We start from the raw sequence: 23,473 nt of genomic DNA on the forward strand, positions 1-23,473 counted from the left end.
CAAGTGTTGTTACTCCTGTGTCTGTCTCCCTCCAAGTCAACGGTTCTACCATCAGCTCCACCACGCAGGCTCGCTGCCTAGGTGTTCTCTTTGACTCCGACCTCTCCTTCAAGCCTCATGTTCAGTCTATCGCCAAATCCTGTTGTTTCCATCTCAAAAACATTGCGCGCATCCAACCCTACTTAACGCCAGATGCAACTAAGGTCCACTGTCCTTTCTCATCTTGACTACTGTAATCCGCTTCTCAGTGGTCTTACGTGCTCCCAACTTGCCGTTACAGTCCATAATGAATGCGACGGCGAGGCTCATCTTCCTGTCCGCCCGCACCTCCCACACCTCACCCTTCTGTCAGTCCCTACATTGGCTTCCCTAAATTGTGGTTCTTGCTTTCAAATGTCTACATAATGCTGCTCCCACCTATCTATCCTTCCTAATACACAAGTATGTCCCGTCTAGGCCCTTACGATCTGCTGAAGACTTACGTCTATCTTCTGTCCGTACTCCCACCTCTGATGCTCGCCTTCAAGACTTCTCGAGGGCTGCACCGTTCCTGTGGAACTCGCTTCTCTCCTCGTTTAGATGCTCACCCAGTCTCCACTCCTTCAAAAAATCATTAAAAACCCACTTCTTCATAAAAGCGTATCAATTAAACTGTTAATAGCTCCCAACTGATTCCTCTCTTGCAACTGTCACTAGTCTAATACTATCCTGACCTTTTTGTGTCATTTTACCCCACTCCCTCTAGCATGTAAGTTCATTGAGCAGGGCCCTCAACCCCTCTGTTCCTGTGTGTCCAAATTGTCTGGTTACAACTACGTCTGTTCGTCCACCCATTGTAAAGCGCTGCGGAATTTGATAGCGCTATATAAATAATAACATAATAATAATAATAATGAGTGATCTACCATTGTTTATATCAACCGTTGCGACCCTTGACAGGAGATGCACTAAAAATAGTAATTAACTTAAATGCATTTAACACAAGGCTATATTACATGTGATTTTTTTTTTTTTCAGTAATAATACATATGAGGAGAGTTTTTCTTTAAGACTGTGGTAACAGCTCTCTTTCTGACACACCTGTTGTTACTGCCAACACTGTAACAAGGAAGCTAGTACCAAGTGTATTACAACATCGCCAGCTTATTTCCCAACAGTTCTGTGGCTGTCATACCGTCTCTAGGATTCCTGCCATGGGCCTTGACTAGTCATTAGATTGTGACTGGAGATTTATTAGCTTTGTTATTAAGGCTGTAAACCAGAAAAAGTTTGCGTGACATAAATGAAGGATAAAAATATTAACTATGCAAACTAGGATGATGCAGAGTTCCATTGTTGGCAAAGAATCAACACTTAACAGTTAGTTACCTTATTAAAAATTGCAGCCGGTACTGAAAAAAATAAAAATAAAATATTCAACAAACTCCGATGCAGTTTCATTTAACAGAACGTCATGCTGAACAGAGTAACCGGCATGAAAAATTGTGCCTCATTTCACACGTTGTTGTATTGTGTCAAATCATTGATATATTGTGTCAAGTTGTTAACAGAAATCTATTAATGTTTCTTTCTGATAGATTATCTCACTAGCAAAGCTATGTAAAACTACAGAGAGTACTATAGTCTACCCACCCATCAATTCACTTCTGAAGTTACATATCTGGGATGAATGAAGCATGTAGGTACCAATACAGCCCACAATTCATACCACGAGTAAAACTCTGTTAAAATGGTCAGTCTAAAATAAAAGCATGATTGCAAAGTTTATGTTCCAGATACTACATTGCAGCAGCTTACAGCTCCGAGAGGCACAGCATTGAAGCCCTAAGCCAGCCTGCTAGATGTCAGTTCATTCTGGGCTGCCTATATCAATTGTGTCTATATTGTGTATGTGGCGTGTACAAAACACATGTCAAACTACTCATGGGAATAAACTACGGTATTTACATGCTTCCTTGAGACGAAGAAGGTCTTTGTGCTGCTGGCACCTGATGTGTAAGTGTCCAGAGCATTATTTTAAAGTTTAAAGGTAATTTTGTTTATTTCTATTCTTACATATATCTTTTTTTTATGGCACGTTGACTAAGGATGTTGTTTTAGGCAGGAATATCCAAAAGCCCTAATCGGATTACAGCCAAATGGAATATGCAAAATTAGTCCTCAATCTAGAAAAACAATGCTTTGTAAACACTCTGGGGGGAAAAACAATACAAAAATGTTCACCATAGTCTGCCATTAATTGGAGTTGAGTTGGGAAAGCTTAGGGTACGTCAGGCTTAGGACTAAACCACAATGGTTAGAGTTAGAGTTAGAGTTCACCCACAGTACTTAGCATTCCAAGTTATCCATTATCATTGTTGTTATGATTTATAAAGTGCTAACAAATTCCGTAGCGCTGTACAAGAGGTGGTCTGACAAGTATTTGCAACAAGACAAGTTTGTCGCACTGAAACAGAGGGTGTTGACTGTCACTGACAGAAAACACAGTCCATAAGACTGCAGGTGACTTTCTAGTGATCAAATTATAGAACACATGGGATTCAAAATGATAAAAAAAAATAAGTAAAGCTGTGTTTTATTTCTGTTTTGTGTTGGGGAAAGGCACTTTAGAATTCTTTCCTACAGGTCCGGCTCTGCTCATAAAAGCTCACATAACACAATGCTCATTAGTGTCTGGTACATGCTTCCAGTTATTGCTAGCAGGGAAGATATAATCCTACATAATTATATTTACTTTTAAACACAGAGTATATAGAACACTTAGATCTATTTTACAGGAGGTTGGTTATTAATATGAAACTTTATATCAAATTATGTATACCATCTATTTTTCAATTACCCTTTCTAAATAAACCTATAAAACCCACAAAAAAATAAATAATAATTCCCCCCACTATTTCCATACCAGCACCACAAGTATTAAAAACACACTGTATTGTTTATGAATCAAGAACGACTCGATATAGATAGTCTCGCCAACGCCATATTACAAGTTAAACGACTACAACTGAATGCATCTATGTCACAGTAGTGTTAAGCTACATACTTGGCAGAAACAATGCTATTTTGTGGGAAAGGGGGCACTGAATCAAGAAGCCCAACTTAGAGGAACACTCAAAATATCAGTATCTAAATAATTACTTTGACCTGCTGTAGTGTTTATGGTGGCAGGAGTGCCCTGGCACTGTCCCATTGTAAGCAGTCAAATCATTGTCGTTCAGTGACAAGTTAACCCGAGTCTCGCCGGGTACCAGTGCCTGCAACCCCGGTTTCTATCTCTGCAGGATAATCCAGTTAGCTCTAAGGAGATAAGGAGGGCCATGCAGAACTGTAGCGTGCCTCTCAACAGTTCTTCTTTTGACATGACAGTCCCAATTTAGAGGTCCTGTCCCACCGTCCTGCTTTAGTTCTGTAGTGTCCCGCACCTGGGGACACCAGGGGAACTCTACCTGGGCAGCACAGTGCGAGTGCATCATTAGCCATGCTTGCGCTGTGAAGTGGACACTAGTACCAAACAGTGAGCGCATTTGCAGCGCTCCCTGAATGGTCCTGTCAGGAAGGGGCTGGCCAAAGGCCTGTACTAACCCAAATTTGTTCAGGGCTCAGAATTTCAGGTCTGAAGGTCTAAACGTTATTTGGCACCGCAAGCCTGAAGAGTTCATGGTACACACACTGTGGGTGCATTTCATACCACCCAAAATTTCAAATAGACAAAGAGGGACACTTTCATTTTAGGGGTGTGAGTGGGGCTGTTCTAGGGAATTTTAGGTGACTTACAAATAACCTATGTAATAACTAAAATTTAATTTATAACAAACCACTATAAGGCAAACCACTAAGGAGTCCAATGCTAACAATTCACCTGGCTTCTTTCAGCAAAATCACATGAGACACAAAAGTTTTTTTTGTTTCTTTCTTTTTTAAATCCCTCAATATTAATTTACCCTAAATAGAGAATTCACAAGGGGTGTGGAAGAACTGTAACAAGGCTGTGCAAATGAAAATACAGAAACCAGCCCTGCACTCAAACTCTCACTACTCTTGTGTGGCAGCAATGGCTATAGTATTCACATACTATAGCATTTATCTGTTAACTGAAAGCAGCAAGATCAACTGTTAATGTTGAGATTTTGCTAGGAAATCTGCCTTGATGCTGGTAGGTGTGTTTACACTTTACCATTGCAAGGGCACCAAAACATATATAAAATGCATATAATCCTATATAAATAGACATAGGGAATAGGGACAATGTTCAAGTAACATTTTTGTGTGTTTGTTCATGCATTTGTGATGATGAATACAATAGCCACTGTTGCAGCCCAAGAGTAGTGGGAGTTTGTGTGCTGGGCTAGTTTGTGCCAAAACAGAGTCACCTATTAAAGGAACACTATAGTCACCTAAATTACTTTAGCTAAATAAAGCAGTTTTAGTGTATAGATCATTCCCCTGCAATTTCACTGCTCAATTCACTGTCATTTAGGAGTTAAATCACTTTGTTTCTGTTTATGCAGCCCTAGCCACACCTCCCCTGGCTATGATTGACAGAGCCTGCATGAAAAAAAAAAAAACTGGTTTCATTTTCAAACATGTAAGATGTAAGATGTAATTTTAAGATGTAATTTACCTTAAATAATTGTATCTCAATCTCTAAATTGAACTTTAATCACATACAGGAGGCTCTTGCAGGGTATAGCAGGGGATAAGAAAATCTTAATTAAACAGAACTTGCAATAAAGAAAGCCTAAATAGGGCTCTCTTTACAGGAAGTGTTTATGGAAGGCTGTGCAAGTCACATGCAGGGAGGTGTGACTAGGGTTCATAAACAAAGGGATTTAACTCCTAAATGGCAGAGGATTGAGCAGTGAGGCTGCAGGGGCATGTTCTATACACCAAAACTGCTTCATTAAGATAAAGTTGTTCAGGTGACTATAGTGTCCCTTTAAGCGGCACAGGCAGTCACCTACGGCCCGGGCTCAGCCAAGCTCCGCTTGTAAAGGGGGCCATCCTCATGCCAGCAAGGAAGTCAATAGCTTTGTTGAGGGAGCATTGTGGTTTGCACCTTTATCTGGGGCTTATCACTTTAAGAGCTCCCTCACACTCTCTCTGTGCTTCTAATGACTCTGAGTGCCGTAGCCAGCGCTCAGCCATTAACTGGGCACAGAACCACAAGAGTGCTCTTAAAGTGATCTGCAGCCGATATTGGTGCAGAGTAGAATGCATCCCCACCTTCCCAGCTCACCATCCACTGGACCACTAGGGATCCAGCTGCTCTAATCACTCTCAACTGGAGCACCAAGGATTACTCTCCTTTCAAACATGTAAACAGAAATTAAATACTTCCCCACACACTCTGACAAAATACACACACACACACAACTTAGCCATCCTAAGACACCACTCCCCCACACACATCGCTCAGCCATCCTCAGATTCCCCTCCACACACACACAAATAACACTCAGCCACCACACACAGCCCCCTCTCTCCTCCCAACACACACATCACTCAGCCACTACAAACATCCAAAACACTTATTTAAATAATGGGGGATCCCAATTTGGCACTATGCTTAGGACCCTGGGTAATCTTAACCCAACTCTGATTTATCTGTTTTGATTCAGCAAAACGTTTTCACTTTCACCTGCCATATATTAGTTAGTAACATATATCCTGTTCGGTAAAGCCATGTCCTCCTTTATTTGTATGAAGAGCAGAATTCACTAGAACCTTATCAGTTATCACACGTTGGTAATGATGACTGACTACATTATCCTGATGCCACAAAAAGAACAGATGGCCAGGGCGCAATCATTATGATGTCAGCAATATACTGGGCTGTGTTTCCAGTGGTATCTTGTTGTTGCCATATATCAATACCGTCCACCTTTGATCCCTATGTGCTGATTGACTTGTCCTGTTTCTACCTCATGCAATCTGCCAACAGATATATCCAAGGTGTTCTTCAAACGTAACCCTAAACAGGCTAGGATAATACCTCTATAAACACAATAATATTCCAAGATTATCATTTCATATTACCACTTAGGGCAGAAAATCACCTAATGTTACTATAGAGACTAGAAAATAATATCATTTATAGCAAACAGGATAAAATTACTATTTAAACTAGAATATCACGTCCTATTACTATGCATAAAATTACTATTTAAACTAGAATATCACGTCCTATTACTATGCAGGTTAAGATTGCCTAGTATTACTTCCCATTTATGAATATTACTTCAGATCTACCCATTTCACTAATCAATGTCACCGATTTTACCACATGCAAAACAATAAAGCATTCTGTTAAAGCAGATAAAAAAATACCAACATAGTACTAATTACATAGTACTAGCTCACCTACATCGGACAGTAATATTACCTCATGTTACTATCTAGGCCAGTAATATTACCTCATGTTACTAGCTAGGCCAGTAATATTACCTCATGTTACTAGCTAGGCCAGTAATATTACCTCATGTTACTAGCTAGCCCAGTAATATTACCTCATGTTACTAGCTAGCCCAGTAATATTACCTCATGTTACTAGCTAGCCCAGTAATATTACCTCATGTTACTAGCTAGGCCAGTAATATTACCTCATGTTACTATCTAGGCCAGTAATATTACCTCATGTTACTAGCTAGGCCAGTAATATTACCTCATGTTACTAGCTAGCCCAGTAATATTACCTCATGTTACTAGCTAGCCCAGTAATATTACCTCATGTTACTAGCTAGCCCAGTAATATTACCTCATGTTACTAGCTAGCCCAGTATTATTACCTCATGTTACTAGCTAGGCCAGTAATATTACCTCATGTTACTAGCTAGGCCAGTAATATTACCTCATGTTACTAGCTAGGCCAGTGATTATACCTCATGTTACTAGCTAGGCCAGTAATATTACCTCATGTTACTAGCTAGGCCAGTAATATTACCTCATGTTACTAGCTAGCCCAGTATTATTACCTCATGTTACTAGCTAGGCCAGTAATATTACCTCATGTTACTAGCTAGCCCAGTATTATTACCTCATGTTACTAGCTAGGCCAGTATTATTACCTCATGTTACTAGCTAGGCCAGTAATATTACCTCATGTTACTAGCTAGGCCAGTAATATTACCTCATGTTAGTAGTTAGGCCAGTAATATTACCTCATGTTACTAGCTAGGCCAGTAATATTACCTCATGTTACTAGCTAGGCCAGTAATATTACCTCATGTTACTAGCTAGGCCAGTAATATTACCTCATGTTACTAGCTAGGCCAGTGATTATACCTCATGTTACTAGCTAGGCCAGTAATATTACCTCATGTTACTAGCTAGGCCAGTAATATTACCTCATGTTACTAGCTAGCTCAGTATTATTACCTCATGTTACTAGCTAGGCCAGTAATATTACCTCATGTTACTAGCTAGCCCAGTATTATTACCTCATGTTACTAGCTAGGCCAGTATTATTACCTCATGTTACTAGCTAGGCCAGTAATATTACCTCATGTTACTAGCTAGGCCAGTAATATTACCTCATGTTACTAGCTAGGCCAGTAATATTACCTCATGTTACTAGCTAGGCCAGTAATATTACCTCATGTTACTAGCTAGGCCAGTAATATTACCTCATGTTACTAGCTAGGCCAGTAATATTACCTCATGTTACTAGCTAGGCCAGTGATTATACCTCATGTTACTAGCTAGGCCAGTAATATTACCTCATGTTACTAGCTAGGCCAGTAATATTACCTCATGTTACTAGCTAGGCCAGTAATATTACCTCATGTTACTAGCTAGCTCAGTATTATTACCTCATGTTACTAGCTAGGCCAGTAATATTACCTCATGTTACTAGCTAGCCCAGTATTATTACCTCATGTTACTAGCTAGGCCAGTATTATTACCTCATGTTACTAGCTAGGCCAGTAATATTACCTAATGTTACTAGCTAGGCCAGTAATATTACCTCATGTTACTAGCTAGGCCAGTATTATTACCTCATGTTACTAGCTAGGCCAGTATTATTACCTCATGTTACTAGCTAGGCCAGTATTATTACCTCATGTTACTAGCTAGGCCAGTAATATTACCTCATGTTAGTAGTTAGGCCAGTAATATTACATCATGTTACTAGCTAGGCCAGTAATATTACCTCATGTTAGTAGTTAGGTCAGTAATATTACATCATGTTACTAGCTAGGCCTTTGCGATAAAAAAAAAGCTAGGGATTATTGGTTTGTTTTTCTTTGGCTTAAAAAAATACAGTTTCACTAACACAATAACAATAAAAAAAGCTACATAAAATGTCTGTTTTTTAAATGTTGTCTGCCAGCATACATGCAAAGCATGCCAGGGGAGGAGCCAAGTGTTAAGGAAGGAAGGACATTTAAACCAGTGGGTGCCAATTTAACAGAACTACTTATATCTTGTAATTGATACATCTAAAAAAAAAAAAATGTTGAAAAACATATTACAAGTATGTGTAGCTTTACATTTTCTGTCTATTTCCACCCATGTTTGCTCATAACACTATTATAATATTATTTACAGCTTTTGCTAGTTGTGCAATACGCTGGAGCCATTAATTCTTAAAATATTATTATTATTTATTTCTTCCATTTTTTTTTTGTTTTTTTTTATCAGCTGCAAGTCCAACACACACACAAAAAAAACAATAATCAAATGTAGTTGTGTGATCAGTGTGATGTAAAATAAATAAATAAAAATGGATTGTACTCACTACCTGCACCATTTACAGGACATTAAGGCAAAGTCTTTTTTGCATTGCAGCAACAACTGTCAGAACAGGTCTATAATCAGACGTCTGATAAAGTAAATGGGGAAAAATATTCCTCTACGGGGAGGCGTATAGCCACCATGATCTACCATAACCACAATGTAGGTCTGCTACATTACCACAAGCATGGCTGATTAAAAGAATTCCAAAGGAATCTTGTAAGTCATAGAATTCCAAAGAGATTATTCTTTAATTTATTACGAGCGGAGTCTAACATGGTAGAATGAAAGTTCACTTTATCAGAGGGTCACACAATCTTTCTCCAGGTAACGTGGTGCCAGATTTAGGAGAATGTATTATTCTTACGGATATCCTCTCAGTGTGATGCTGAATATATAAATATGTATATATATGTATATGCACATCCCCACCTGCAGTCTGAAAATTAAATCACACACAGATTGGTGTGAAAAGAGGAGTAATATATTCACACATCCACTAATACTGATTTACAAATGCAACGTATATTTCTCAGAATTTTATTTTATTATAAATTGTAAATCTACCAATAAGAACAGATCTGCCTGCAGAGTGATTAAAGAAAATACTATTGTAGTCCATATCTCTGTATCTCTAGTCCTGCCACGTCTAGTCAGTTATATGACAAAGGCCACAGCACTTCTCAACGGCAGCTGCTCACTTTAGCACCACGTGACAGTGGTTATAGTGTTTACCAATTGCAGCATTCACTAATTAGCGGTTGTCAGGATCGGGACAGGGATCCAACACGCAGGGTACAAAGAGTGGAAAGGTACGTATACCGGGCCTTAGAATGGCCGGACTAACGTACCGAGAGTAATAGAGAATAGTCAGAGACAAGCCGAGGTCGAGGGAACGAGAAGACAGATAAGCGAGAGACAAGCCGGGTCAAGGGATAACAGAGAAGCAGGGTAGTACAACAAGCCGAGTCAAAACCAAATAGAGCAAACTAGAATACCAGAGCACTGAGTGACTAGACAAGCTAGAACCACGACAGGGCAATGAGCTGAAGAGAGAAGCAAGCTTAAATACCCTGGCTCCGGATGGTAAGCACGCCTCTGACAAGTGCCGATTGGATATCGGACACTTGAGTGACAGGTCGCTCGTGATAGCGTCATGACGTCACGTATTGAGCGTCCTGCTAGAAAAGGATGTGGATTCCTCGCGGCCGGTGTTTAAGTGGGTGGATGAACCGCGAGGAACGGAGGAAACAGCTCGCCTGGATGGATAAACCACCAAGTCTCTACCTCCCTTAGAGGTAGAGGCCTCAGGTACCCTGACAGTACCCCCCCTCTCAGATACGCCCACCGGGCGGAAGGAACCGGGGCGAGATGGGAAGCGGAGGTGAAATGCTCTGCGAAGGCGAGAAGCATGAACGTCCTCCTGAGGTACCCAACTCCTCTCCTCAGGACCATATCCCCTCCAGTTGACCAGATATTGCAATTTTCCCCTTGAAATTCTGGAATCAACGATGGAGCTTACCTCGTACTCCTCCCGACCCTCCACCTGAACAGGACGAGGCGAGGAGACCTTAGAGGAGAATTTGTTGCAAATAAGGGGTTTCAACAAGGAGACATGAAAAGAGTTAGGAATGCGTAAGGCAGGTGGCAGAGCAAGGCGATACGCAACCGGATTGATACGAGTGAGAACCCTGTAAGGGCCTATGTAGCGAGGAGCAAATTTCATAGATGGAACTTTTAGTCGAATATTCTTAGTACTTAACCATACCCTATCCCCAGGAACAAAAACAGGAGCCGCTCTTCTATGCTTGTCAGCGTGTTTCTTGAACAACGAGGAACTATGTAACAGAATTTGCCGAGTCTGATCCCATAATTTCTTCAGGTTGGCGACATGATCATCAACCGACGGTATCCCCTGAGAAGAGGAAACCGAAGGAAAAATCGAAGGATGAAAGCCATAGTTCATGAAGAAAGGGCTAGAGCGAGTTGAATCGCAAACAAGGTTATTGTGTGCGAACTCCGCCCAAGGAATCAGGCCGACCCAATCGTCCTGGTGTTCGGAAACAAAGCAACGCAGATACTGTTCGATCTTCTGATTGGTACGTTCAGCAGCTCCGTTAGACTGAGGGTGATAGGCCGAGGAGAAGTTCAATTTGATGCCCATTTGAGAACAAAAGGATCTCCAGAAACGTGAGACAAATTGAGAGCCTCTATCAGAAACAATCTCCGAAGGAATCCCATGTAGGCGAAAAACCTCTCTTGCAAAAATCTCCGCCAATTCAGGAGAAGTCGGAAGTTTAGGTAATGGCACGAAATGGGCCATCTTAGTAAATCTATCCACTACCGTGAGAATAACAGTCTGTCTCTTGGAAGCAGGCAAATCAACGATAAAGTCTATGGACAAACAGGACCAAGGTTTCTCAGGAATGTCCAAGGGGTGTAACAGGCCACATGGAGATGTATGAGGTAGTTTAGTCTTGGCACACGTTTCACAAGCTGCGACGAACTCCTCAATATCTTTTCGAAGTGAAGGCCACCAGAAATCCTTGGATATCAAAGAGTACGTCTTGCGAATACCAGGATGACCAGCTATTTTACTTTCGTGAAAACACTGTAAGAGCTCCAGTTGAAGTTCAGGAGGAACAAAGTTTCTTCCCTCAGGAGTGTTTCCGGGAGCTAGATGTTGTGACTTCAAGATCTGGTCAAGTAGCGGAGAATGAATTTTGAGACTGGTATTAGCAATAATATTGCATTTGGGTACAATGGAGGACATAAGTGGTTCAACTGAAGCAGAGGGCTCATATTGGCGAGATAGCGCATCGGCTTTAGAATTCTTTGACCCAGGTCTGTAAGTCAGAACGTAATTGAAATGGGTAAGAAACAACGACCAACGAGCCTGCCTGGAGGACAACCGCTTAGCCTCTCCGATATAAGACAAATTTTTGTGGTCAGTTAGAATGGTAACAGGATGTAATGTACCTTCCAATAAATGTCTCCACTCTTTCAAAGCCTTGATAACCGCTAGTAATTCTCTGTCACCAATGTCATATCTGCTTTCAGTACCGGTCAATTTTTTAGAGAAAAATCCACATGGATGTAATGGTTTATCAACCCCCAACCTTTGAGATAGGACAGCACCTAAACCAGTCTCTGATGCGTCTACCTCAAGTAGAAAAGGCAGAGAAGTGTCGGGGTGAACTAAAATTGGAGCGGAAGCGAAAAGCTCCTTGAGAGTTTTGAACGCAAGGAGAGCTTCAGTAGTCCAATTCTTAGTATCAGCCCCCTGTTTGGTCATATTAGTGATAGGTGCGATAATGGAAGAATAGCCCTTAATAAAGCGCCTGTAATAATTAGAAAAACCAATAAATCTCTGTATGGCTTTAAGACCTTTGGGTAAAGGCCACTCTAGAATGGATTGGAGCTTATCCGGATCCATCTTAAATCCCTCCCCAGAGATCACATAGCCGAGAAAGGTTACCTGGGTTTGATCAAAGCTACATTTCTCCAACTTGCAGTACAAGCCATGCTGGAGAAGCTTGTGCAAAACCCTCCTGACTTGCTTGTGATGAGTCTCAATCTCACTAGAATGAATGAGTATATCATCTAGGTATACAATGACGCAATCTTGCTGAAATTCCCTAAGAACCTCATTTATCAGATCCTGGAAAACAGCTGGCGCATTGCATAACCCAAAAGGAATAACAGTATATTCATAGTGACCATATCGAGTATTGAATGCCGTCATCCACTCATGTCCCTGCTGGATTCTCACCAAGTTATATGCCCCTCTGAGGTCTAACTTGGTGAAAATTGTAGAGCCCTTCAAACGATCGAAGAGTTCGGTGATCAAGGGAATCGGGTAGGCATTTTTAATGGTTATCTTATTCAAGCCTCGATAATCAATACAAGGTCTCAAAGAGCCATCTTTCTTTTTAACAAAAAAAAATCCAGCCCCGGCAGGGGAGGAGGACCTCCTGATGAATCCCTTGTCTAAATTCTCGTGAATATACTCCTCTAGAACTGAGTTCTCTTTTGTAGATAATGGGTATACATGACCTCTGGGAGGCATGGTACCAGGGAGTAGGTTAATTTTGCAATCAAAGGACCTGTGTGGGGGTAAGGTATCGGCTTTCTTTTTGTCAAATACTGCCTTTAAATCTAGATACTGAGGCGGAATTTGTGTCTCTGTAGGATTGTCAGAGGTATTCGATGTATTAGTTAATCCGAGAGGTAAGACCTTCCGCAAGCATTTTTCTTGACAATTCTCTCCCCACGAAACTATCTCCCCTGACTCCCAATTAATAATAGGGTTGTGTCTCCTCAACCAGGAGTACCCCAGGACTATGGGAATAGACGGAGAAGAAATGAGCATTAAGGATATATCCTCTTTATGTAGGATGCCAACAGTTAAGTTAATCGGTATGGTCTCATGGAAAATAACAGGCTCAAGTAACGGTCTACCATCGATGGCCTCAACAGCCAGTGGTGTCTCTTTTAACTGGGATGGGATAGCATGCTTGGCAACAAAACCCTGATCTATAAAGCTCTCAGCAGCTCCAGAATCGATTAGTGCCATAGTCTTTACTACTCCCTTCTCCCACCTCAAAGAAACGGGTAACAGAAGCCTGAACTCTTTGTAATTGTGAATAGAGGACAAAGTAGAAACACCCAAGGCCTGTCCTCTAGAGAAACTTAGGTGCGAGCGTTTCCCGAACGATTAGGACAATTTAGGCGTAAATGTCCTCTGACTCCACAATACATACATAAACCCTCCCTTCTTCTGTACTGTCTCTCTCTCTCTGTGAGATGAGTACTGCCTATCTGCATAGGTTCAGAAATACGTAAGTCCTCGAACTCAGAATTTTGAAAGGTAGGCGCTAGTTTAAAGGAGGGTCTACGGGTCCTATCTCGAGTGTTCTGCCTCTCTCTTATGCGTTCATCAATACGAGATATAAAAGAAATTAAATCCTCCAAATTCTCAGGGAGTTCTCTAGTAGCGACTTCGTCAAGAATTACATCTGATATCCCATTCAGAAACACATCTATATAAGCCTGTTCGTTCCACTTAACTTCTGCCGCCAAGGACCTGAACTCTAGTGCATAGTCCACAAGTGTTCGATTGTCCTGTCTAAGGCGCAACAGTAATCTAGCTGCATTGACCTTTCTACCAGGAGGGTCAAAAGTTCTTCTAAACGCAGCTACAAAGGCATTATAATTATAGACTAGTGGATTATCATTCTCCCATAAAGGATTGGCCCATCTCAGAGCTTTCTCAATGAGTAAAGTAATAACAAATCCAACCTTCGCTCTATCTGTAGGATAAGAGCGGGGTTGTAATTCGAAATGGATGCTAATCTGGTTCAGAAAACCACGGCACTTCTCCGGTGACCCGCCATAACGTACTGGTGGGGTAATACGGGAAGAAGCATCTACAGTGGCTACCTCTAGACCTGAGACTGCAGGAGAAATAGAAGGAGTACGTGTCTCCTCAGGTGGGTTACTAGCACGAGACAAAAGTGCCTGTAGTGCTAGAGCCATCTGATCCATCCTATGCTCCATGGCGTCAAACCTGGGATCAGAAGAACCAAGCTGACTGTTTGTACCTGCAGGATCCATTTGCCCTGTCGTAATGTCAGGATCGGGACAGGGATCCAACACGCAGGGTACAAAGAGTGGAAAGGTACGTATACCGGGCCTTAGAATGGCCGGACTAACGTACCGAGAGTAATAGAGAATAGTCAGAGACAAGCCGAGGTCGAGGGAACGAGAAGACAGATAAGCGAGAGACAAGCCGGGTCAAGGGATAACAGAGAAGCAGGGTAGTACAACAAGCCGAGTCAAAACCAAATAGAGCAAACTAGAATACCAGAGCACTGAGTGACTAGACAAGCTAGAACCACGACAGGGCAATGAGCTGAAGAGAGAAGCAAGCTTAAATACCCTGGCTCCGGATGGTAAGCACGCCTCTGACAAGTGCCGATTGGATATCGGACACTTGAGTGACAGGTCGCTCGTGATAGCGTCATGACGTCACGTATTGAGCGTCCTGCTAGAAAAGGATGTGGATTCCTCGCGGCCGGTGTTTAAGTGGGTGGATGAACCGCGAGGAACGGAGGAAACAGCTCGCCTGGATGGATAAACCACCAAGTCTCTACCTCCCTTAGAGGTAGAGGCCTCAGGTACCCTGACAGCGGTGTAACATGAATCCACCTGATTATACTCTGGATAGAAAAACATATGTGAAGAAGGCTGAACTTGATGGACGCAAGACTCTTTTCAGCTATGTAGCTATGTATATATATTATAATAAATTCCTAACCTTTGCACTATTACCTCCAGCCAAATGACAACGGGTGCCTAGCGACGCAGTGACGCCGGATACACTCACCATGGAGGCGGACCATGCCTCTGACGTTTTGGGAATCACCCAGGTGCTACAGTTGTGCGCCCAGTTTCCAGAGCAGTTGGCCCAACCCACTGGACGAACAGCTGGGGATGGTTAGTGATCAGTTAATTTATTCAGTATAAAAGCTGTTTATTTGTATGTGATATTTTCTTTGTGTCCTGATGAAAGTTCCAACCAGGAACTGAAACCTCGACCATTTGTGACAATAAACTACTTCATTGGAAATCCAGGAGTGCCGGCAAGTTCTCTATTCTGTTATATATATATATATATATATATAAACACATGATTTTTATTTTTATTTTTAAATATCAAATCATATTTTAGGTCTTTGTGACTATAATAGATATATAGAGGGAAGACAATCAGGACAGAAGGAATTGGAGTTCCAGAAGGCCAAATAGAAGATGTAGAGAACTGCTACATGTACCTGGGGGTACCACAAACACATGGCAACCATGAAGAAGAGCCAAGGAGGAGAGCAACATCAAGTACCTCCAAAGAGTCAGACAGGTCCTTAAGTCCCAGCTCAATTTCAAGAACAAGATCAATGCCATCAACACATAAACCGTACCGGTATCAGGTACCCAGCTGGAATAATAACCTAGCCAAGAGAAGAACTGGTCACCATGGATGTCAAGATCCGGAAACTACTCACTATGAATGGAGGATCCCACCTGATATCCAGCACCCAGAGATTGTACACCTGCAGTGTAGAGGTAGGAGGCCAGGGTCTGATGAGTGTCAAAGCCACAGTTCTGGATGAAACACAGAGCATCCACAAGTGCATCACGAAGATGGCTCCTAAAGATGAACTGCTAAGGGAATGCCTGAGACTTCAACAGATAGAGGATGCAGAAAAAGAGGAGGTTCCTTGGCAAGACAAACCTCTCCATGGGGTGTACCACCGGCAGATAGTGGATGTGGCTCATATGACAAAATCCTACCAGTGGTTGGAAAAGGCAGGACTGAAGGACAGCACTGAGGCACTAATCCAAGCAGCACAGGAACAGGCACTCAGCACCAGATCAATAGAAGCTGGAGTCTACCACACCAGGCAATACCCAAGGTGCAGACTGTGCAAAGAGGCCTCTGAGATAGTCAAGCACCTAGTAGCCGGATGCAAGATGCTAGCAGGAACAGCATACACTGAGAAACACAACCAAGTTGCTGGGATTGTGTACAGAAACATATGCACAGAATATGGATTGGACCTGCCTTAGTCCAGATGTGAGATCCCACAAAGGGTAGTTGAGAATGACATGGCTAAGATCATGTGGGACTTCAAGATCCAGAAAGACAAGCAAGTGCTGGCCAACCAACCCGACACCGTGGTGGTAGACAAGGAACGAAAGACTGCGGTAGTGGTGGATGTGGAAATACCCAGTGACTATAACATCAGGAAGAAGGAACATGAGACTCCCAGGTTGGGGGAGTGGCTTCAACAGATTTCAGGTGGGACATCTGAGATAGCTGTCCAGAAGAGTGCATTTCTAGGAACAGCTAAGATACTGCGCAGAACCCTCAAACTCCCAGGCCTCTGGTAGAGGACCCGAGAATGAGGAATAAACATTCCACCGAGGAGGGGTGAGAAAATCAATTATATATAAAATCAGATTTTAGGTCTTTGTGACTATATATACATATATCTCCTTTGTTTTATTAATTACATGAAAATATATGGCAGCCCGGTAAAACGAAAATCTCGCCCTCCTACTCACATTCCTTCCAATATTATGCACTGAAGACACTGGGAAGATTGTGCCATGATCTGCAAAGTGATGCAAAGTTGTAAAAGTGGCCTGTTCCTACTTATTTGGGCGATTTCCATAGTGACTGAGCCACTTTTAGAATTGTTCACCTCTTTTTAAATCCCAAACCTTTGATGAATTCCTCCCAATGTTTACAGTATTATAAATGCTATCTGTACTATGCACCCTGTTTGAGAAATGTGGAAGGACTCAGAGCATTCAGAAAGATGGGATGAAAACCAGGAAAGCACATTTGTCACTAACGTATCTTTCTATGGTGCCACCTGCTCCCCGCTGCCTGTCTCAGTTGGCTCTGTTGTGGGTTCAACTTTCCTTCTCCATCTACACGGTCTCTCTGTAACCTTATTACTCCTTTGGATTTCATTATCATCTATATGCGGACAAAACTCAAATTTACCTCTTGAACTCCTCATCTTTCATCTTTCCCTCAAATAATCCTCCACCATCAACTCCCTTGCAAGGCAATGGGACACATCCAGTCTGGGACCTTACCTTTTCTCCTCACGTAATATGTTGGTGCCATATAAATGATAATCTATAATAATAACAACAACAAAGTATTGAACCAGAAAAGGTACATTCTGGTTTCCAAGTACGTCCTGGGGATGTTACTTTTTCCCACCATCCAGGGAATGTTACTATTACCCATTTTATCTACCACGGAAGGATGAAGGGCTGAGTCAACCCTGCTGGGAAATGAACCTGCGACCCACGGGGTTTAACAGATTCTACTGATGATGCATTAACCCACTGAGCTATCTCACCGGCCTTTAATATATATATATATATATATACACAAACGCACGCACACACACATATATATATATATATATATATATATATATATATACACACACACACACATACACAAACACTTTTTTTTTTTTTCCAGCAACTAAATACCCCTATTTGGGGGGCGGAGCCTAGCATCCAACCTGAGCGGTCGCATCTTCCATGAGCTCCGACAAACTAGGCCTGAAACAAGCAATAAACCCGGCAGAAATTTGTGAAAACATCCCTGAACACACACACGACATCATGGGGCGCAAAACAAAGAAACAAAAAGCCGAAAAACCTAACTTTGGTATGAACATTGGGGATTTATGGCGGCAGGCACATGGAGCCACATCAGCCAAGATGGCGTCTTACCCCGACGATAGCTCCGACTTCTCGGAAGAACACACCCTGGAGTCCGGAGACTACCTCCTACAAGACCCTCCACGACCAACAGTGACCCCAGCGTCATCCCTGATTAAAAAAGACTCATCGCCGGTAACCAAGGCCGACATGCAAGAACTGCTGGCGGGCCTTCGGCGAGACATACATGCGGACGTGGCCGCACTCCGTGCCGACCTTCAAGGCTTGACAGGCCGCATGGGAGTTCTGGAAACAGACTCCCACAACGTCAAACAGACAACTCACTTGCAATCTGAGTTAAAGTCCTTGCGGGATCAACATACCGCCCTGGAACGGAAAGTCACATCCATGGAGGACCCAAAGAGATCCAAGAACCTCAAGGTCAGAGGAGTGGTGGAGACAGTGCCGGACGCGGAATTACCGCATTTCGTGAGACGCCTCCTGTGCTCTCTATTACCCCCGAAACAAGCAAAACTAATAACTCTGGAGAGCATGTTCCGAATACCCAAACCCCAGAAAGCTCCTAAAGAAGCTCCCAGGGATCTGATAATCTGCTTCCAGACTAAACAGGACAAAGAGGCGGTAATGGCTGCCGTACGGGGACACTCCCCTTACACATTTGAAGCCTCTGCTCTCACTTTTTGTGCGGACTTAACCGGGGAAACGCTAAAGTGGCTTAAGTCTCTGCAACCACTTACAACGCTACTCCGCTCACGCACCATCACTTACCGGTGGCGAGTAGCTCAAACTTTGATGGTCACCCACGAGGGGAACTCATACCCGGTCCACAAAATGGAGGACGCGACTGCACTTCTAAGGAACCTGGGCCTGCCACCCGACTCCATCCCCGAAGTCATGCACCAAACGTCGACCACACAGCATAACTGGGACCCAGGGAACGTCACAGCCTTCGTACCCCGGAGAAACCAAGAGATCGCCTACGCCACGGTCACAACATGAGGACGGAGAGACACCAGTTACCTGCTGCTTAACACAGGACGTAACCCATCTTCCATAAAGACACGCTCAGGACAGTTATTGCACAACCTGAGAGGTACTGACTGACCTATACTTACCAGATAATATCCCTAACAGTGGCGGCGATCCGTTTACACCTCACCGCTCCTGTTGCCAATTGACACGGACATTATATATCCCACGTTATGGTTATACTTTTTTTATCTTTTAAAACACTTAACTCGTTAAATGTTGGAACATGATGTTGTGTACAATGCCGACCTTACTGACAGGCATCCTGATGTTGGACTATCGGACCCCGCCATTCATGCCTTAATACCACCCTGCCTAACGTTAGGACACAAAGTAACCTCTGTCCCCCTAGTGGTACCATATTGCTTAATATGTTAACTGTATTTTTTGCTTTTTACCTTACTTTGTTTAATTTTCACGTTATGCGGACGAACGATGACTATATGCATGCAAGCGACCTTACAAGCCCCCCCTGCAGGCTCTTATAAGTTATCACAGCCTCTATAGCACCACCTGAGATTACAAGCCCAGTAGCTAAACATATCCCTGTATAGTCTAGCTCCAGCCTGTGCACGCTACACAGATCTCTCATCATATACGGTGCCTCTACTTGAATCCCTAGAGCCAAGCACTCCACGTAATGCAGCTTAATAGGCATAATATATACATTGTTGTACTTCACATACGTAGTTTCGATGATCAGACCGCTACTCACATACTTAATGCATGTAACCTAATACGATATAATAGACCGTTTTTTGAGCTTAAGCAAGCCATCAACTCTCCATATGTGTTTCCCACTATAGGACAAGCTTGGTCTTAACATATATTATACTTAAAAATTGTGTAATGTAATCTAAACGCCATGTTCATAATTGTTGTTGCCGGGTCTCCCACAGCTGTTGTGGCGTAGTAGACCTGAATGTTCTTTTCTCATACACGAACAAAAATAAAGAATTTAAAAAAAAAAAAAATACCCCTATTTGATTTGTGAAACCCAGTGAGTGTGCTCATTTTTTGGATTGGATATATCAGCATTGTGCTGCACCTCGGTATATATATTATTATACTTTTTACGTTCAGGATGAGTGCCAGACATACCAAATATTGTTTATATAAGCATGCATACATACATACACATATACACACACACATATATATATATAAATACACACATACATACAAACACACACAGACAAACACGCAAATGTATTCTTACACACATGTGCTACATTAACCTAAAAATAAAGATATGAAAGCACTTTGCATGGAAGGAGCCAAGGAAGATATAAGACTTTTTTAACTAAAATAGAGAATATGTCCTTGTTATTTCTCCTCTGCCTCCCCCTCCCCTCCTCTGCTCTGTTTGTTCAAGGCCTTGCAACTAAACAAACAAGCTCTTTGTGATTGGATTGACATGGTGCTAACAAGCCATTTAATGCCCAAATCAGTCTGAATGTAGGTAGAGTCCTTGTTAATACCGGTACCAGGATCTAAAACGCAGAGCCACACAAGCAGCTCCAAACCGCCAACAAAAAGCCCAGAAAAAAAATAAATGACAAAAAGTCATTCCTTTCTCCACCCTGAGCAAATACAGATTGCATTAAGTGAGCCACGTCATTCCAGCAACCACATGCTCGATCCCCGTAAGGCTTGTGTGTTACCTGCTGTCTTCTCAGCTATCCTGGCCTGCGATGCTTGCTCTTGTAATTCGGCATCAAGTCTCAGTGTTTCCAGCTCTCTGTCTCTGCTCATTAGTTCTTGCAGCAGCTGATTATGAAATGAGAAATTCACAAAAAAAAAAAAAATGAAAAAAAAACTAAATTAAAAATATAAAAAAACAAACAAAAAAAGTTTTTGGGGATTCACATTTTTGTAGTTTAATTTCAGTATTAGAGGAAGAGAAAATAAAAATTATCATGAAATAAACTATATCTGTGCTTACAGGTATGATTAGGACAACATTAGTGGAATTATACCCTAAAATTACTACGCTCACATTATAAATTGAAAGATTTAGGAGTGTTGGGTATAGTGAGCATTTTTTCTCTAAATATTCTTTTAAAACAAATACATGTATTTTGGTTTTAATTTACTTCAAAAGACACACTGAGGATGTTGTGGTATTATGAATGTAATCAAAATATAGAATATTCGAAATATACCCCCTACTCCATGCAGCTGCAAGAGTGAGCTCTGCCCAGATAAAGAGCCTAACATTCTGTTCTTTGAGGTATGATTTTATCCTATAAACGGCTAGAACAGAGGTTGTGTAATACGTAGGTCAGTGTTCAGCAACAGCCCCATTCATCACATAGGATTCAAACTGCTAAGTAAGCTCATGATGCCCATACTATAACTCCTGTCAGTTTGCTGGCAGCACCATTAAAGAGGTACAATAGTCACCAAAACAACTTTAGCTTAGTGAAGCAGTTCTGGTGCATAGATCACGCCCTGCTTAATTATCTGCCATTTAGGAGTTAAATCACTTTGTTTGTTATGCAGCCATAGTCACAACTAACTGCATGTGACCTGCACAGCCTTCCTAAACGATTCCTGAAAAGGAACCTAGATATTCTGGGTACCTTTATTGCACAATCTGTTTACACTAACATTTCTTATCCCCTGCTATGTTAATAGCTTCCTAGATTCTACAGGAGCCTCCTGAGTGTGATTCAAGTTCTATTTACTGGGCCTGAGTTAAAAAATAAAAAAATAAAATCTAAAGCAAGTAAACATCTGATTGAAAATTCAACCATTTTTTTCATGCAGGCTTTGTCAGTCACAGCAAGGGAAAGTGTGGCTATGGCTGCATAAACAACAACAAAAGTGATTTAACTCCTAAATGCCCGAGAATTGAGCAGTGAGACTACAGGTGCATGATCTATACACCCAAACTGTTTTATTAAGGTGTAGTTGTTTTGCCTATAGTATCCCTTTAAGAGATGTATTAATGGAATTGTGTACAGCGTTTGCCTGAGTCGCCATGTGTGCAGCAGCAAATTGGAGTATCTATTAGAGTCTATGAGGGGAGGTGGGCATTTATTGGCATGTGCACTGCATACAAATATTTGTACACTCAGAGTAGGAAGTACAGCTATGCAACAATTACATAATTTTTAGCGTACTCACAAAGACTATTTAAAGCATTAACTACATTTGTTTTTAAAATTCAGTAATATACAAAGATTAATTGTGCACAGAAAAATATTAAAGGATGTGCAACATGTTCCGTTACAGTTTTATTTTATTTCCTCAGCTATAGTAAAGGTACAAGGTTCTTTCCCACTTTATCTATTTGACCGACATCAGCGGCATATTTTTCATGAATCAACAAAGAAAGTAAAGTTGGATAAACAATTTGCCTGAAGACACAAGAGGTCACAGTCTTAACAAAGGAACGAGATAAAGTAAACATATTGAATCCTCTCAGTACTGTCTATTACTATGGCAACGTAAGTAATTCTAAAAATGAATTGAAAACGCAACCAATGTGATTTTGGAAAGGTGTCAATCACTCAGGTTTAAAACTATTAATTTTGTTCACTGTAATGTTAAGAGCATGGTTCTACTGAAATTGCTTCAAACATAATGTTGCCAGCGTAACATGTGGCTTTTCCAATAAGTCTTAATAATTCATCCAAAATGTATTACTATAAATTGATTATCCATATACGAGCGTGAACCTAATATGTAGTCGGCCATATGTGCAATTCTGCTATTCCCAGAAAGGCAGAAATGGTTGGAATGTTTGCAGTTTTTACACGTCTCCTATAATGGGATTTGGTTACATTATAAAGGATAAAATGTTTAGGGAGTACCATGCTCCCTGTGTAGGAAGGACCATCACATGGAAGGACCAGGATTATCTGAGAAAATGTCAGTCATATGCAAGTTATGGCAGTAAATACTATTCGTTGAGATTTTATTTATTTTTAGAATTCCTAATTTACACAATGCATTCATAAAAGGTATGTGTGTGGCAGGGGGCAGTCAATTAGTAGGCAATAGGTGCAGTCCTTGGGTTATATATCAAGGAATAGAGGAATTCAGATCCTTTTTGTCCAGTGGTGAGCTCTTCTGGTTTGCACCTTCGCCAGGTGCAGACCCTGTATATTCTAGGTGCAAGTTCCAGCTCTCTCTTGGTTATCAGGACAACACTCCAACACAATCAGAGATGGGGATTTACAAGGTTTGCACCAAAGGAGGTGCAGATCAGAATGTCTATTGGCCCCTGTGCAGTGAGTACTCTGGGCCAGTGAGGAAGATCTCTAAACTCGTTCACTGGCCCATGAAAGGAACCAGCACCCTCTGCATAGGCCAACCAGTCAGGGCTCATTCTATGCCTCCAAAGCCAGGCGCCCTAAGTTGATCCCGTACAGATCCACCAACGGCTATATTGCTAATGCAGAATTTACACTTTTACATAAAC

General features: G+C 41.7%; 1 protein-coding gene across 2 annotated transcripts in view; it reads right to left on the minus strand.

Moving 5' to 3' along the window:
- Positions 1-23,473, minus strand: part of MIPOL1 (mirror-image polydactyly 1) — a 300,629-nt gene that overhangs the window by 196,431 nt on the left and 80,725 nt on the right. For both annotated transcript variants that reach the window (XM_063439494.1, XM_063439495.1), the window contains one exon: positions 20,706-20,811. In XM_063439494.1, the coding sequence (XP_063295564.1) occupies positions 20,706-20,811 (106 nt within the window). The remainder of the gene's footprint in view (positions 1-20,705; positions 20,812-23,473) is intronic.

This window comes from Pelobates fuscus, chromosome 13 (genome assembly GCF_036172605.1).
Source record: "Pelobates fuscus isolate aPelFus1 chromosome 13, aPelFus1.pri, whole genome shotgun sequence".
Lineage (NCBI taxonomy): Eukaryota > Metazoa > Chordata > Amphibia > Anura > Pelobatidae > Pelobates > Pelobates fuscus.